Below are 16,611 nucleotides of genomic sequence, written 5' to 3' on the forward strand. Positions count from 1 at the left end.
GACTTGAATAAGGGGAAGGGACTGCGCCAGGTGAAGAGCATTCCTTTTTTGTGGAAACAGCAAGTACAAAGGCCCTGAGACCCTGACGTGGGAATGTATTCCATGGGTTATTTATTTATTTATCTATCTATCTATCTATTTATTTATTTATTTATGGCTGCGTTGGGTCTTTGTTGCTGCATTCCGGCTTTCCCTAGTTGCGGCGAGCGGGAGCTACTCTTCGTTGCAGTGCGCGGGCTTCTCATTGCAATGGCTTCTCTTATTGCAGAGCATGGGCTCTAGGCACGCGGGCTTCAGTAGTTGTGGCTCGTGGGCTGTAGAGCGCAGGCTCAGTAGTCGTGGCACGTGGGCTTAGTTGCTCCACAGCATGTGGGATCTTCCCGGACCAGGGCTCGACCCCGTGTCCCCTGCATTGGCAGGCAGATTCTCAACCACTGCACCACCAGGGAAGTCCTATTTCATGGGTTTGAGGTGCTGTAAGTTGGCCATTATGCCAGAGTGTGGTGAGCAAGAAGGAGGGCAGTGGAAAATGAGGTAGGAGAAGTTGTCAGACCACAGTAAGAACTCTGACACACTTGATGCACTCATCTTAAGAGTAAGTCTGTCTCTGTGTGGGCTGCAACTCTTGCAGGGCTTGAAGACCTTCATGCCACGTTCTTCTCAACCATCATTAAGAGTACCCCATCTTGGAAGCAGGAGTGGCAAGGGTAGTCAGAATGACTGCTTCCGGAACATGGTAGAAAAACTTGTTCCTAGAGGGTGATGTCAGGGCACTCCATGGCATGGCATGGCATAGGTCACTTGGTCTTAGTTCCCAGTCAGCTTGGGAATGGGAATTCGGCAGGGACACAGCCCTCCCTGAGTAGCAGGGAAGAGCACTCCTGGTCCTCATGTGATGCATTCCATCTGAGGAATGGTGGGTTAAGTTTCCCTTGGCTGCAGGATGGAACCCACTCTACCCTTGCCCTGCCTGGCTAGAGATTTACCAGTGAGTTCATATTTCTAGATACCATCTGTATTTTGAGATATGTTGGTGGTGGCATTTCCTCCCACTCAACAGTGTTTCAGTTAACCCATCAGTTTATTCACTTTGATTTTTTTTTGCATGCTCCTAAATTAGAATTGAATTACCCTTTTAGTGAAAGACTGCTAAAATTCTTAGCAGTTGGGAGGAGGATTAAGTAGTATCTACCACCTGCATGGAATTGATGAGCAAAACAGCCCTGTGGGGTCTACTGCTTCCATGTGCCCTCAAAGTATTAGCTCTGAATCTTCTGTTAGAGGAGATAAAGGGAAGCATAAGCGGGTCACATGGGATTATCCTCAACTGAGCCATGTCATGTGCATTTTCAACACAGCCTCTTCATTTAGAGGGGAGTGGGAGTAAAAATGGGCAGTGACACATGCCATGCCACTGGGTGCCAGGACTGACTTCCCTAATCTGGTTGGCTCAGGAGCTGTTCCCTTCCTTTCTCCCTTGAATTTATACCTGTCCCTCCCAAAGCAGGATGCTCCATTCAGTAAGTTCACTTCCCTTGATAGAGAAAATTATTCTTAGGGTGAGTTGCTGAAAATGTAGTCTTCTTTTCCTTGAATTCCAGCACCAGTTTTGACTCAGCAGGTGATCCTTCTAGTCTCTTCCCATATACTCTGGAGACAGTCCAGCCACAAAGCATTATCACATACTCGGCCATTAAGACACCATATTTACTTACATGAGATCTAGAAATATAATAATAGCTCCACGAATTTTAATAGTGTTTAAATGCCTATTCATTTAAAAATGGAAAACCTCAGGCAAGAACTCTTAGTTCCTCTTTCCTCTTCTTTAGAGAATAGAGAGTCACAAATGTTTGAACTATTGAGACTGCTGTTTGATTTTTGAGCTACTTACTCCTTCCTGTGTCCATGTCCTCTCTCCCCCAACATGCTGGGGTGAAGTATATTTTGATTTTATAATTAAAGCTAATTATAGGGCTTCCCTGGTGGCGCAGTGGTTGAGAGTCCGCCTGCTGATGCAGGGGACACGGGTTCATGCCCCGGTGCGGGAAGATCCCACATGCCGCGGAGCGGCTGGGCCCATGAGCCATGGCTGCCGAGCCTGCGCGTCCAGAGCCTGTGCCCTGCAACGGGAGAGGCCACAGCAGTGAGAGGCCCACGTACCACAAAAAAAAAAAAAAAAAAAAAGCTAATTATAAGTAATTCTGTCTCATGGCAACTTTCTGGGGTGTATGATGCCAGGAGTGAGAGTCACTCCCCTTCCCCCAGGCAGGCTCTGAAAATCACCTGGATGAGCTTGTGAAGTAGGTCTTACCCTCCAGTGTATGAGGCTTTGCCCAGACTCTGGGAAGTTGTCCGTGGGTGGTTGGCTCCCAGCACCCAAGAGCCTCCTATGATTAAGGCTTCTTATTCAGCCTGCCTCTCCTTCTCTCTCATCCGCTTTTTCTAACTCTATAATATTCTCTCAGTATTTGTCTCTTTCAGTTTTGTGTTTGGCTCTCTCCCCACAAACAAACTGTCTCTTGTACAGTTGAGATTCCAGGAAGATTGCCAGGGAATAGCCCTTCAATTCCATAAAAAGGAAAGATATTAATAACTAAAACCATGGACACGTGCAGAGTCTCCCTCACCCATTCACGTGCCTGGTCTCTTACTGAGCTTTCCCCCTCTCCCCACAGATGCCCCAAGAGACATAAAATGTCAGTCTCCATCACCCTTCCTCCTCTTTCCTTGCCCACCTCTCTCATTTCTTGGCATGTGCAGAATGTCACTTCCGGCATGGAGCACATCACATCAGTGTGCCGCCCGTGTCCAAAGGCCGCGTGGCTTCCTCGTTCTCTCTGCTTCTCCCTTGGCAAGCCTGGGTGATTAATTAGCGGCACAAGGGTTGTGACGTTGGGCAGTTACTCCTAGTGACGACACGCAGGGAGGCTGAGCAAGGCCCAAATATGGCCCTTTCCCCCCACCCTTCCAGAAACCAAACATCTTTCCCAAGAGTACGTTTATAGGCTGTGTCCCGTGCCTGTAAGCCTGCTGAATGATACGGACTCCCTGCTGACTGCTCTGCCTCCCTTTCTTCCAGCTCCTCTACCAGGGACCTCTCCGGCTATGACCATGCTTATCTGAGGCGGAGCCCTGACCGGTGCAGCTCCCAGGGGAGCACGGACAGCCTGGAGCCCAGCGGGGGATGCCCGCCCTGCCACCCTCTCTCTCCAGCCAAGTCTACCAGCAGCATTGAGCAGCTTGGCCACCTCCATAACAAGAGAGACTCGGCTTACAGCTCCTTCTCCACCAGTTCTAGCATCCTCGAATATCCGGGCCCCGGCATCTCTGGCCGGGAGCGTTCAGGCTCCGTGGACACCACTTCTGCTCGAGGTGGCCTCCTAGAAGGGATGAGGCAGGCAGACATTCGCTATGTTAAGACAGTCTATGATCCCCGGAGGGGGGTCTCAGCAGAGTATGTGGTGAACTCTTCAGGCCTGCTCCTGCAGGGTAAGGAGGCCCGAGCATTGGCAGATGGTCAGGGCTATGAGAAATGGCATAGTGTTCCTCGGGGCAAAGAAGCGCCACCCCCCTCCTGGAGCCAGCACTGCCCCAGCTCCTTGGAGACCAGCGCGGACAACTTGCCTCCTAAAGTGGGTGCGCCCCTGCCCCCAGCTCGGAGTGACAGTTATGCGGCCTTTCGGCAGCGAGAGCGGCCTGGCTCCTGGTCTAGCCTTGATCAGAAACGGTTCTGCCGGCCTCAGGCAAACTCTGCAGGCACCCTGAAATCTCCCTTCATAGAGGAACAGCTGCATACTGTGCTGGAGAAGAGTCCAGAAAACAGCCCCCCAGTGAAGCCCAAGCATAATTACACCCAGAAGGCCCAACCTGGCCAACCTCTGCTGCCGACTGGCATCTACCCGGTACCGTCTCTGGAGCCACACTTTGCCCAGGTGCCCCGGCCTTCCGTGAGTGGTAATGGCACCCTCTACCCTGCGCTGGCCAAGGAGGGCGGGTATCCAGCTCCGCAGGGAGCTTGCGACAAGACGGCCACCCTTGATGAGAATGGGAACCAAAGTGGATCTAGCAGGCCTGGCTTTGCCTTCTGCCAGCCCCTAGAACATGACTCAGTGTCCCCAGGAGAGAGGAAACCTGAAGTTTCAGCCAAATGTGTCCCCTACAAAGTCCACTTCCCCTCAGTGCCTGAAAACGAGGAGGAGACCTCCCTGAAGAGACTTCTCACACCTCTCCAAGGCAACAGCCCACATCCCAGTGAGAGAAAGAGCACCCAGGGCAACAGATATTCTAATTACCACAGCCTCCAATCCCCTCAGGCTCAGGCCTGGCAAGTGGGTGAAGACAAGAGATCTTTCCTGCCCTCAGAGCCTTGGGAGGGTGATTTCCATGAAGACCACAATGCCAACCTCCGGCAGAGGCTTGACAGAGGCAGCCTGGGCCAGAGCATGCCAAGCAACTTTGGCAAGACCACATCTGCCTTCTCCTCCCTCCAAAACATTCCTGAGAGTCTAAGAAGGCAAAGCAGCCTGGATCTAGGAGGGGGAGCCCAGGAAATCTACCTGGAAGGCACGTCCACCTGTGCAGTCAGCACCAAGGCAGAGGACTCTGGAAGGACTGTTGTTCCTGATCACAGGAGCCAGCTGGACAGGTCAGTTTCCTATCCCAGGCCTGAGGGGAGAACCAGTGCCTTGGCTTCGTTCCACAGTTCAGACCCAAGGTATGAAGAGCTGCCCTCCCCGCCCCCGCAGGAGACATCCAGTCTGGGCCGAAGGAGGCTCAGCTCCAGCAGCGCCTCGGCTCTGCAGGGCTTTCAGTATGGGAAGCCGCACTGCTCGGTGCTGGAGAAGGTTTCCAAGATCGAGCAGCGAGAGCAAGGGAGCCAGAGACCGCCGAGTGCGGGCAGCTCTAGTTACGGTTATAACCACAGGCCCAACAGGACACTCCCAACTTCTAATACTTTGGGGAATGACCTGGAGGAGACAAAGGCCCATATCCGTTTTTCCGAATCCACTGAACCCCTAGGCAATGGGGAGCCGCACTGCAAAAACGGGGAGCCGAAGTCGGAAGAGATTTCCTGGCAGCCGTGTGGTCAGCAGCCGAGGCGGGACGCTCGCCTGCTCCGCAGCCAGAGCACCTTCCAGCTCTTCAGCGAGGTCGAGAAGGAGGCCGTGTGGCCCGATGACCGGCCGCGCACGCCAGAGTCTCCCGTGCAGGATGCCCCCTTCAGCCGCGCCTACCGGAACAGCATCAAGGATGCACAGTCCCGCGTCCTGGGCGCCACCTCCTTTCGACGCCGGGACCTCGAGCCGGGGACGCCCACAGCTGCCAGACCCTGGCGCCTGCGACCCTCCTCGGCCCACGTGGGGCTGCGGAGCCCGGAGGCGCCGGCTTCTGCCTCCCCGCACACCCCGCGCGAGCGGCACAGCGTGACCCCGGCCGAGAGCGACCCTGTGCGGCCCGCGCCTCCCGCCGCCCGGAGGGGGCCGCGCCGGCACCTGACCCCCGAGCAGAAGAAGCGCTCGTACTCGGAGCCCGAGAAGATGCACGAGGTGGGGGTCTCGGAGGAGGCGGAGCCGGCGCCCCCGGGCCCGCCCAGGAAGGGGCCGCAGTTCGCAGAGAGCTCGGTGGCTGACCGGCGCCGCATCTTCGAGCGAGACGGCAGGGCCTGCTCCACCCTCAGCCTGTCGGGGCCCGAGCTGAAGCAGTTCCAGCAGAGCGCGCTGGCCGACTACATTCAGCGCAAGACCGGCAAGCGGCCCGCTGCCACCGGCTGCGGCCTCCAGGAGCCTGGGCCGCTGCGGGAGCGCGCCCAGAGCGCCTACCTCCAGGCCGCGCCCGAGGGCCCCGGCCTCGCTGCGGCCTCCAGTCTGTCCTCTCTGCGGGAGTTCAGCCTGCCGCCCCGCAGAGAGGCCGCCCTCCAGCCGGCCACCGTGGAAGGGGGTGGCGGGGAGCCGCCACGGGCCCCCCGAGATCGCAGCAGCTCCTTTGCTGGCGGCCGCCACCTCGGGGAACGGCGCCGCGGAGACCAAGCCCCGAGAGAACTGCTCGGTGGAGCAAACGGCGGTCCCAAGGGCCCTCAGAGGCTGGACAGGACCCCTGGGGAGCCCTCCCCGTGGGGGTCCACGGCCGGGAGGTCCGGGAAGTCCATGTCGGCCGAGGACCTGCTGGAGCGCTCAGACGTCCAGGCCGTCCCTGTCCACATGAGGTCACGGTCATCTCCTACCGCAGACAAGCGCCAGGTGTGTGCAGCCAGCGGGTCCTAGCACTGCTCCTTGCATCCTGGAAGCCTTAGTGCGGTTCTCTAACCCCTCCTCTCCCCTTCGTTTTCCTTTTACACGCAAGAGAGTAGCATTTGTTTTCATAAGGGGATGTCTTTCTCAGTGCCCCTGTCTGATGAGATCATTACAGAGATGCAGATATATAATACATAGATATTGATACAGTTGTGTAGATATCTTATGTAGATACATGTATCGTATATCGATATAGATATCTATACATATATATGTGTGTGTATCAGTGGATATAGATGTATATGTGTGTACACACACACAGTAGACCTCGTATTCCTGGTTCTGCACTGGAATGGAAAATATTGGGAAAATATTTTTCAAATATTCCAAAAATCAAAATTTGAATTTGCCAGCACACCAGCAACTATTTACATAGTATTTAGATTGTAAGTAGAGATGATTTAAAGTATACAGGAGGATGTGTGTAGGTTATATGCAAATACTATGCCATTTTATCAGTATAAAGCATCAGGTGGATTTTGGTACCCGTCCCTGGGGGGGTCCTGGAGCCAATTCCCTGGGGATACTGGGAGACAAGTGTATATAATATATATATACACACACATACATATATAGTATGTATGTATTATATAGTATGTACATATGTATATATAATAACTTCGTTTTAGTGTCACCCACTTCTCAGTGTAAGAATTAGATTAAGAAAATATAGGGGTTGTCTTTTTTCTTTGTTTCGGGGTTTTTTTTGTGTTTTGTTTTTTTGTTTGTTTGTTTTGCTTTTCTCTTTTTTTAAGTTCATGCAATAGAGGCTGTGTCTCAGTATTTTAAGGATGTTAGCTTCATACCTTCTTTGTTTCTATTGGACTTTTGCATTTACAAAATAAGTATAGTTATTGACTTTGATAATTGTTGGTTATTGAGCTCCAGGCCCTCCAGTATGGAGGCCCTCCAGGCCCTTAGTATGCTTTTGCATTTATTATCTCATTAATCCTCAAAATAATCCTATGTGGTAGAGTATATTATCCATATAAAATCCATGTCTCTCTGTCTCTTTCTGTGTACTATCGTGGCGAGATAGGAGAATGTCAGACTTGCAAATTCTCTCATAAAGTCTCCAAACTATGCAAAGATCATGAGGGGCTTTCCATGGGAAATTTTAGGCAGAGCTAGGAATAAAATCCGAGCACTCTGACTCCCAGGAGTCTATTAATTCCCCTAATTCTTAGCCCATCCTCGAGCTCTACGTGCACTGCAGGTCGATGTCCCGCCTCATGGTTCCCTTCCCAGGTAAGAAGATATGAGAAATTCACATATATGTTACCACAGGGAAGAATACCCCTCCATTGTCGCTTCTCAGATTCTGTTGTCCCCAGCAGAGAATGTAACCATTCAGCAAGCATTTGTAGAGCGCATGTTTTACGAAAAGGACTGCTTATAGGTTTAAAGGATACGTAAAGGAAAATAAGGGTCACGCCTTTCTGGGGTTCACAATTGAGCAAGGACTCTGAACTTACATATAAATAACTAACACAAATAGTGAATGCTTTGGGAGTGGTCATAAATAAGATGCTATGGGAGGGATAGTAATTCTGAGAGGATCTAAGAGAGCATCTCTTGAAGGAGAAGGGATATGAACCAAGCTATAGACGATGGGCAGGATGTTGACAAAGAGTTGGAGGTTGTGGGGGGGAGGCATTGAGTTGGAGGAAACAGCTTCGGACAAAGAAGAGTTAGCCATTACTGCCTGAGACGTCTGTATGCTGCACTGCTTCTGCAACACACATACGCACAGCATTGTGAGAAAATACTGCTCCCTCCCAGATATTTTCCCTTCAGAAATATTTTCTCCCCAATATAACCCACACCACACACACACACACACACACACACACACGCACACAATCTATAGAGGCAATCCTCCATAAGCCTCCAGTAGCTGTTTTTCACCCCTTAGCGTGAAGAACAGAGCTAATTTCCAGTCCTTAGCCTACCCCTAAGACGCTTTTAAAATCCATATGTGTAACATGCCATTTCAGCTAGTTTAATGGGCTTCAGAAGCTCACCGCGTAGCAGAACAAACATTTTCTTCATTTCTCTCCCCATGTTCTAAAGAAAATAGAAATGTTTAAGTGAAAACTAAATCATCTTCTGATCGATGTCATTATTCTCTCTTGGGGAATTTGTTAGATGGTTATGAATGTTATTTTGCCTTCCCTTCCAGATATTTCTCAAGCCTGGTAAACTGGGAAATAGAGCTAAAACATAGGCAGTATAAATGATCCCAATTAAATCCCAATTATTTGGTATTATTTGAAAAACTTTCTAGAAAGACAGCTAAATACAGAACATTATTTATGTTCTCTTTAATAAAGCGAGTACCATATTTAGAAATTATTTAACGTGGGGAATATGATGCCGGGGGGGGAATATTTCAACGTGAAATACTTTATCTGCGCTGCTTTGCTCCTACAAATTCTGAAAGTAGGTTATGATCCCCCAGATTGCAGCTGCATCAAGACTGTGTTCTTGCTTCCTCCTTCATTCCCTGGCTCAGCAGCTGCACCGTGCCTGCCCTGAGACTGGTCCATGGCAAGGTCTGCCCCTCGCATCTTCTTCATACACCCATTATCTACCTTAGCTGTAGAACTAGTGAAAAACAAAATAAAACTAGTCTCCACATAATTATTGTGGTTAATATTATATATATATATATATATATATATTTTTTTTTTTATTTTTTTTTTTTTTTTTTTTTTTTTTTTTTGCGGTACGCGGGCCTCTCACTGTTGTGGCCTCTCCCGTTGCGGAGCACAGGCTCCGGACGCACAGGCCCAGCGGCCATGGCTCATGGACCCAGCCGCTCCGCGGCATGTGGGATCTTCCCGGACCAGGGCACGAACCTATGTCCCCTGCATCAGCAGGCGGACTCCCAACCACTGCGCCACCAGGGAAGCCCTGTGGTTAATATTTTAAGATATTATTATTTATTTGAATAAATTCCAGGAACTTTTACCATTATCATTAAGCTTTGGTGAAGGTGTTAAATAACAATTTTTCTCATCCCAGCTTTAGAGGACTCTGAGAAATTAAGTGACCCTGTAGCGACTAAATCATCTGGCTGAGTTAAACCCAAAATATGGAGTCTGTTTCTGGTGCTGGCTCAGTCCGAGGCATCCCGAACAAATGCTGCTTGCTCCTGCCAGGCAGATGCTAATAGAGCAGGATTTTACAAGCTTTGGGCAAGGATTCAGCTCCTTTTCAAAAGTCCATTAGTGAGGATAGTTTTTGCTTCCAAAACAAGGTCAGCGTGGAAATCCGTTTCTCTGTTTATAAAACTTGATCATTCTTGGCCCTGAAATGATGACTGTAGAAGGCTGCCACCTTTTGTAGCCTGAGACGTGCTCAGACGCTCAGCAGCCCTGGGCCTCTCCTTAGCCAGCTGTGGTCGTCTCTGAACAAGCAGCCTCCCATTCCCTCTCCTTTAATTCCTCTTAATTTTAAAGGTGTAAATTGCAGAACCAATGGATATTAGTGATGGAGCTGAAGGGCACATCAAATTCTTGGCTATTTCCTACTTTCTGTGAGACTTTAGAAAACTTAACTGTTTTAAACTAGGTAGGCCCTGCAAAGCTGCAGGAAAAATTCCAAACATTTCTGTCTTGGAGATGGAAATTTACACCTGTTCATTGGCATACATCTAAAATATAGCAGAGGCTATAAAAAGAAACCTTTTGGAGAAATAAGATTCCTGGTGGGGTATTTTTTTTTTTTTTCCAGATGCTGAGTTAGAGTCTTCTCTGGTTCTCACTGTATTTTCAGAGATCTTCATTTCTTAAATGTAGCACATTCACCATGTGATGATGTGACAAACATTTGATTGCTGAGGAAATTGCTCAATGCATGGAACCCCACAATGTTGGATGTAGTCTTGATTCTGTAGGATGCAACTTGTATATCATTTTTAGTACCTCTCAACAAGCTTGGGGATAAATAACAGAATCAACTTTCCACAAAATGTAAAGTTACAAATAGCTACTAATAATCAGATGTTTACTATGTGCCAGTCACTGTACTGTGTTTTATAAGCTTAAAATTAATCCTACATCTATGCAAAGGAGGCGATACCATTGTTATCGCCATATTACAGATGAGGGAACTGAGGCACAGGAAGGCTGAGAAATTTGCCCAACATAGTGGGAGCAAGGTTTTGACCCCATACTGTCTGACTCCAGAGGTTTTAAGTCACTATACCACACTGCCTCCGGTATCAAAAAAGACTGGGTGACTGGAGGGAGGTGAGAGTTAAACATCTTATATCTGAAAACTCCAGCCAGTGAATTGATTTCATTTTAACATTTATCAATTACTGTTATACATTTAAACAACATTTAAAATTTTTTTAAATGAATTGGATTCATTTTAGCAGATACTTGAAGCTGATATTACAAAGTAGATGAATATTGTCTTCCTATTTCATTGGTCATAGAGATATTAGGATATTTATTTCAGAATCCAAAGGAAGAGTGAGAATCGGAATTGGATGGGATTCAGGTTTATAGTTCTAACTGTACTGCACCTAATGAAGAATAAGAACTGGTGTACTTTTAAGTCGGTCAAAAGAAGTTAGAGACGATTAACAAAAACAGACACTTAACAAGTATCTGTTGGCATAACTCTATACCTGGTATTTCTCCCATTGCCACTGCTTTTTCCTAAATTGTCATAATAGTTTATACTTCTTACCAGTTTATAGAAAATCAAGTCTTCTTTGAAAGTGCATACGTGCCCAATCTAAGCAAATAAATGCAACAGGAATGTATCCTCCTTGGGCTTTCTGCTAGGTTGGGAAGGCATTTTCCTTCTGTCCAAATGGTATTTCCATTGACAGGAGATGTAGAGAGTTCTCTCAGTGGCCTATTACTGGGTCTGAGTTCTTTTATTTTATATACACCCACAGAAATATCAAGCTCATACTTTAATTCAAAGGAAATAATAGAGTAGAAATATATATTTGAACGTTACTAGGTTAGGAGTTTTAAGGGGACCTAGATAGGCTTTTCCAGTTAATTATTGGCGAAGGTGAACATTCATGTCAACAGAGGGGGTGGAGTGGGGAAAGACTTTTTTTTTAACTTTTTATTTATTTTATTTATTTATTTATTTATTTATTTATTTTTGGCGGTACGCGGGCCTCTCACTGCTGCGGCCTTTCCCGTTGCGGAGCACAGGCTCCGGAAGCGCAGGCTCAGCAGCCATGGCTCACGGGCCCAGCTGCTCCGCGGCATGTGGGATCTTCCCAGACCGGGCCACGAACCCGTGTCCCCTGCATCGGCAGGCGGGCTCTCAACCACTGCGCCACCAGGGAAGCCCAACTTTTTATTTTATATTGGAGTATAGTTGATTAACAATGTTGTGTTAATTTCAGGTATACAGCAAAGTGATTCAGTTATACATGTATCTGTTCTTTTTCAAGTTCTTTTCCCATTTAGGTTATTACAGAATATGGAGCAGAGGTCCTTGTGCTATATATACAGTAGGTCCTTGTTGGTTATAAAGGGACCATAGGGTTTGCGGAGAGTAGGAATTCTCATTCCCTCTAGTGATATTTGAGCAAATCAGAGACACATGGAATCCCTTTTTCTCAAAGCACTGACATCTGATTGTATCCAGCTCAGCCACCATTCAACTTAAGATTCCAAAGATCTACCTTAGGCTTTGAGGAAATCATGGTTTGAATCCTAGCTGCTTACTTAATTGTGGATAAGATACTTATCCTCTCTGAACTACAATTACCTCCCCTCTCCCCATTGTTATAGATTAAATTACAGAAGAAATGTCAGGTGCCTAACACAGCTCCAGGCACATCATTTGAGGATTATAAGGAGCTTGGCTGAGTGTCCAGCACACAGTAAATGCCGAATAAGGGGAAGCTGCAGTTATTAATAATATTCAGGGTCGTTTCTTCTTTGGACCTTCTCCCACCCACCTTTGGCTCTTTTCATTGCTTCTTAGTACCTCTACCAATGATTGGGCGAGGGGAGGAAAAGAGAGAGAGAGTGGGGTGGGGTGATGAAAAGCAATCGGCCCTTTGGACAGAATAAATGGTGAAATAAATTGTTGAAATTAAGTTTAGGGATTACATGTGGATTTAATTTTCCTGTTTGCTACCTGTCTCCTATTATCGTAAATAATTGAGAGTTTTATCAATAGCAACATCATTGTCTTCATCAGGGACCTGTACATATGAACTGATTTTACACTAACAAAAACTGACCTACAACGCTTTCAGGAAACTAATATATACCCTTATTTAAAACAAAAACAAATAATGACTACCCTTGAAGTGTCCCCAGAGTTAGTGACATTACATGTGGGTGAGATGTTTTTCCCAGAGAGAATGTATTTCAACCTGATTACAAGCCAGATTCATATCTAATTCTTGAGATTTTGCTGAATTCAATAAACTCTCCTTTTCCTGTCATCTCCCATATTTCCCTATTGCTGTTTTGAAAGCTTGGCCCTTTGATTTAATTTTCATCATTATATTTCAAGTATAGGAGTCGTTTGAAGTCCGGAGATAATTGTTATCAGACTTCTCTTGTTTAGAAAATGTCTTTGTTAGGAGAAGTGCCCAGTGAGGTAGACTGAGGTTCTGTCGCTTGTGACCTTGGGAAAGTTAACCTCTTGGGGCCCGTGTCCTCGTCAATGCAGTGGGATTAACAGTACTTCCTGGGCTTTGAGGATGAAATGGGTTAGTATGTAAGAGTGCCACCATGATGCCTGATAATAAATAGTGGACCTCCAATAAATGTTCCTTCTCCTTTATACCTCCACCCCCTTGGTAAATTTAAATACCCGTTTGTTGGTAATAACACTGTGCCTCTTGTGTTTTAAGGATTTGCTTTTGGGGGAAAACAATGGCTTTGGTCTTGGGAAGGATCCATGTTATTTGGCTGGCCCAGGATCCAGGTATGTATCTGTATTTATGATGCCCTCTACCTTATGAATGCTGCTGGAGTTAAATGCTTCTGTTCCTCTCTACCATAAATCGAAATGTGATATTATGATGTTTCATAGTGTCATGTGCCACCTCTTCAGTTTGTCTAGGCCATGGGGAGCTTTATTTTTTATTTATAGATGGCTTTCTCTAAGAATGATACTATTCAAAATCGGTTTTGAATGAGTGCTGTTGTGGCAATGGTTGACTTCCAGTAAGTTTGGCATCAGAATAGTTGATGGATATGCTCTTCTCAAGTATATCCTCTGGCTGTCACACGTGGGGCCTCTCTTAAACATGGCTGATCTCTTCTGGCTCTGTCCCAGAGGGTCAGGTCTGCTGAATAAAGCACTAGGGGAAGAATGAGCATCATGAACAGCCTTCACAGAACAAGACAAACTTGCAGGAATCACCTGAAGTAAAAAAATAAAGCTCTAAAATCATTATTTTAGACATTTAGAGATAGAAAGTAGCAGGAAATTCATGTTTTAAAAATTGCCATCAAAATCATTTCTCCTTGGTAGAAAAAACATAATGGACAATTTTTCAGAATTAGAATCTTTAAACTATTCACTTGGAGCTTAAGAAGTAGAAATTTCTAAAGAGAGTTACCTCTGAACTGCATGCCTGTATGTAGTTTTTTTTTTTTTTTTTTTTGTATGTAGTTTTAATGCAGCATTATAGGACTATCTACTGTCATCTGTTATTACTAATGGTAATACATTTAAACCCTCCCTACTACCGTCCATGTTTTTTCAAGCCAGTTCCTTAACTTTTACTATGTTTCATTCAATCATTGTTCCTCTCTTTTTCTGGCATTCACCTTCTCGATAGCTCAACCTAATATTGCCAGCATGGTCAGGAAGTGGGTATTAGGTTACCTCCTTCACTGCCAAGAGCAGCCTTCTGTAGTTGGTCTTGCTCCTGGAGCTGTGCCTAAAGTGAAGCAGTCAAGGTGAGGCTGAGGACTTCAGTTTGGCTGCATTAATTCAAAGCTAGAGACAAGGGAAAACTAACAGTGAACTAGAGCTCTGCCAAAAGAGAGCTGGTCTGAAGTCTAAGGCGCAACTAAAGTCAACCACAAAAAATCAAATTGCTGGATTCCAAACAGGACTTGAATAGACATTTCTCCAAATGGCCAACAGGCCCATGAAAAGATACTGCACATCACTAATCATCAGAGAAATGCAAATCAAAACCACACTCATTAGAATGGCTACAATAGAAAAAACATAAAAGAACCAGTGTTGGTGAGGATGTGGAGAAATTGGAACCCCTGTGCACTGTTGGTGGGATTACAAAAGGGTATAAGTGCTACGGAAACAGTATGGAGGTTCCTCAAGAAATTAAACATCTATCATATGACCCAGCAATCCCACTTCTGAGTATAAATCCAAAGAATTGAAAGCAGTGTCTTGAAGAGAGATTTTCGTACCCATGTTCGAGGCAGCACTATTCACAATAGCAAAGAGGTGGAAGCAACCCAAATGTCCACAGATGGATGAGTGGATAAACAAAATGTGGTGTATGCATACAGTGGAATATTATTCAGCCTTTAAAAGGAAGGAAATGCTGTCACATGCTACAACCTGAATGAACCTCAAGGACATTATGCTAAGTGAAATAAGCCAGTCATAAATACTTTATGATTCCCCTTGTATGAGGTATCTAAAGTAGTTGAATTTATAGAAAAGTAGAATGGTGGTTACAAGGGCCAGGGGAGTGGCAAAAGAAGAGTTGTTGCTTAATAGGTATATAGTTTCAGATTGGCAAGATGAAAGTGTTCTGGAGATGTATTTTGCAACAATATTGGTGTACTTAACACTACTGAACTGAACATTTTTAAATGAATTTAAAATTAAAATGAATTTAAAGTAGTAAATTTTATGTTATGTGGGGGGTTTTTTTAAGCACGTTAAAAAATGCTATGAAGGAAAATAATGAGACTAATCCAGCTTAATTCCTGAATATTAAGATTCCTGGATACATGTCAATAGATGCTTGTCTCTCACACTCTATTATAAAAGAGACTGAAATAAAATCTTTATGATACTAGTCTTTATTCTTGGAAAACAATCACCAGGAAGAAGTATTCTCAACCAAACTAAGCATTTAACTCAACTATTACCTTCAAAAATACAGTTTTTTACAGTATGGTTCCTATAAACTAAGAAGATTAAACATAAACTAAAAATATTATATCAAAGCTTATTTGGGTGACATCTTTAAAAGATAAATATTATTTTATTGTTTGTTTTAGTGATGTCTCCTCTTTTTAAAAAGCAAAATGAAGGTACCTGAGTTGGTCCTTAAAACATCAGATTCCAGTTACTCCATGTCCTATTAGAGGATGCTAAGTTTAAAAAATAGTTCATGGCCTGCAGTCTAAACAGCAGTTGGGCAGAAGAGACGTCATTTGTTCAACAGACATTTACTGAGAGGGTACTTTTTGCCAGGGATAGCAAAATGAATAAGACATGGGGGTAAAGAGCACCCCCAGTGAATCTCCTGCCCCTGGGTTTCTGGTGTATCCATTCGGGAACCCACCAAGAAGGACAAAATAGCCACTCTTGAATATTGACAGGTTTCTGGTAAAGAAACTGCTTCTAGATGAAAAGGATCTGTTTTGGGAGGGGAGGGTATGCATCTGAGCGGAAGATGGGCCTCTTACTCAACCATCTGCATTTATAGTAAAGAAAAAACAATGGCAGGAGAAGAGCTAATTTGGTTCTCTGTGGTCTTTTCCTTCTTTATGCTGCTTTGCCCTCACCTGGCACTTAGATGATTTCGTGGCAGGCCTGTGCTGGGGCTCTGACTTGGGACTGAGCCACAGCTCTCAGGACGCAGGTCTGTAAAATGAAAAATGCCATCTGCTCTCCAGATTCACTTGCACACTAGTCGAGGAGCTACAAATGTGGGATTTACAGATTATGGTTGTTTGCTGGAGATATTTTTATCCTCACATTAACTCTTGCATGGCAGGCAGGCAGTGCTGCAGACGTGTTTTCTTTGTTTTTGTTCTCCTTTTTTTCCTTTCAAACACGTTAACAAACATACTGGAAACGGTTGGGTTTTTTCCTTAGAGCCTAGAGGACAGCTGTTTAAACGACCATGCACCCTATTTGCTCGCTATGGTCAGTCTCTTTCTCCAGAGGTAACTGCTTATTAGCTCCTTAAGTGAGTCTCTCCCTTTCCTTCTTACTTTCCATTTTAAGCAATGAAAACACTGGGAGACTAAGAGAAAGTTGTAAATAAACCCTTCAGATTCTGCAGCCCACGCAAATACTTTCCAAACAGACCTCCCCTGTGGGGCTCACACCTGTGGAGAATGAGGCAGCATTCTTTTCCCCAGAGTCAGGA

At 45.8% G+C, this 16,611-nt stretch overlaps 1 protein-coding gene across 5 annotated transcripts in view; it reads left to right on the plus strand.

Moving 5' to 3' along the window:
• The window catches only part of SHROOM3 (shroom family member 3), a 173,710-nt gene that overhangs the window by 132,683 nt on the left and 24,416 nt on the right, over positions 1 to 16,611 (plus strand). For all 5 annotated transcript variants that reach the window (XM_067035863.1, XM_067035864.1, XM_067035865.1 and 2 more), the window contains 2 exons: positions 3,083 to 6,239; positions 13,150 to 13,223. In XM_067035863.1, the coding sequence (XP_066891964.1) occupies positions 3,083 to 6,239; positions 13,150 to 13,223 (3,231 nt within the window). The remainder of the gene's footprint in view (positions 1 to 3,082; positions 6,240 to 13,149; positions 13,224 to 16,611) is intronic.

This window comes from Kogia breviceps, chromosome 6 (genome assembly GCF_026419965.1).
Source record: "Kogia breviceps isolate mKogBre1 chromosome 6, mKogBre1 haplotype 1, whole genome shotgun sequence".
NCBI lineage: Eukaryota > Metazoa > Chordata > Mammalia > Artiodactyla > Physeteridae > Kogia > Kogia breviceps.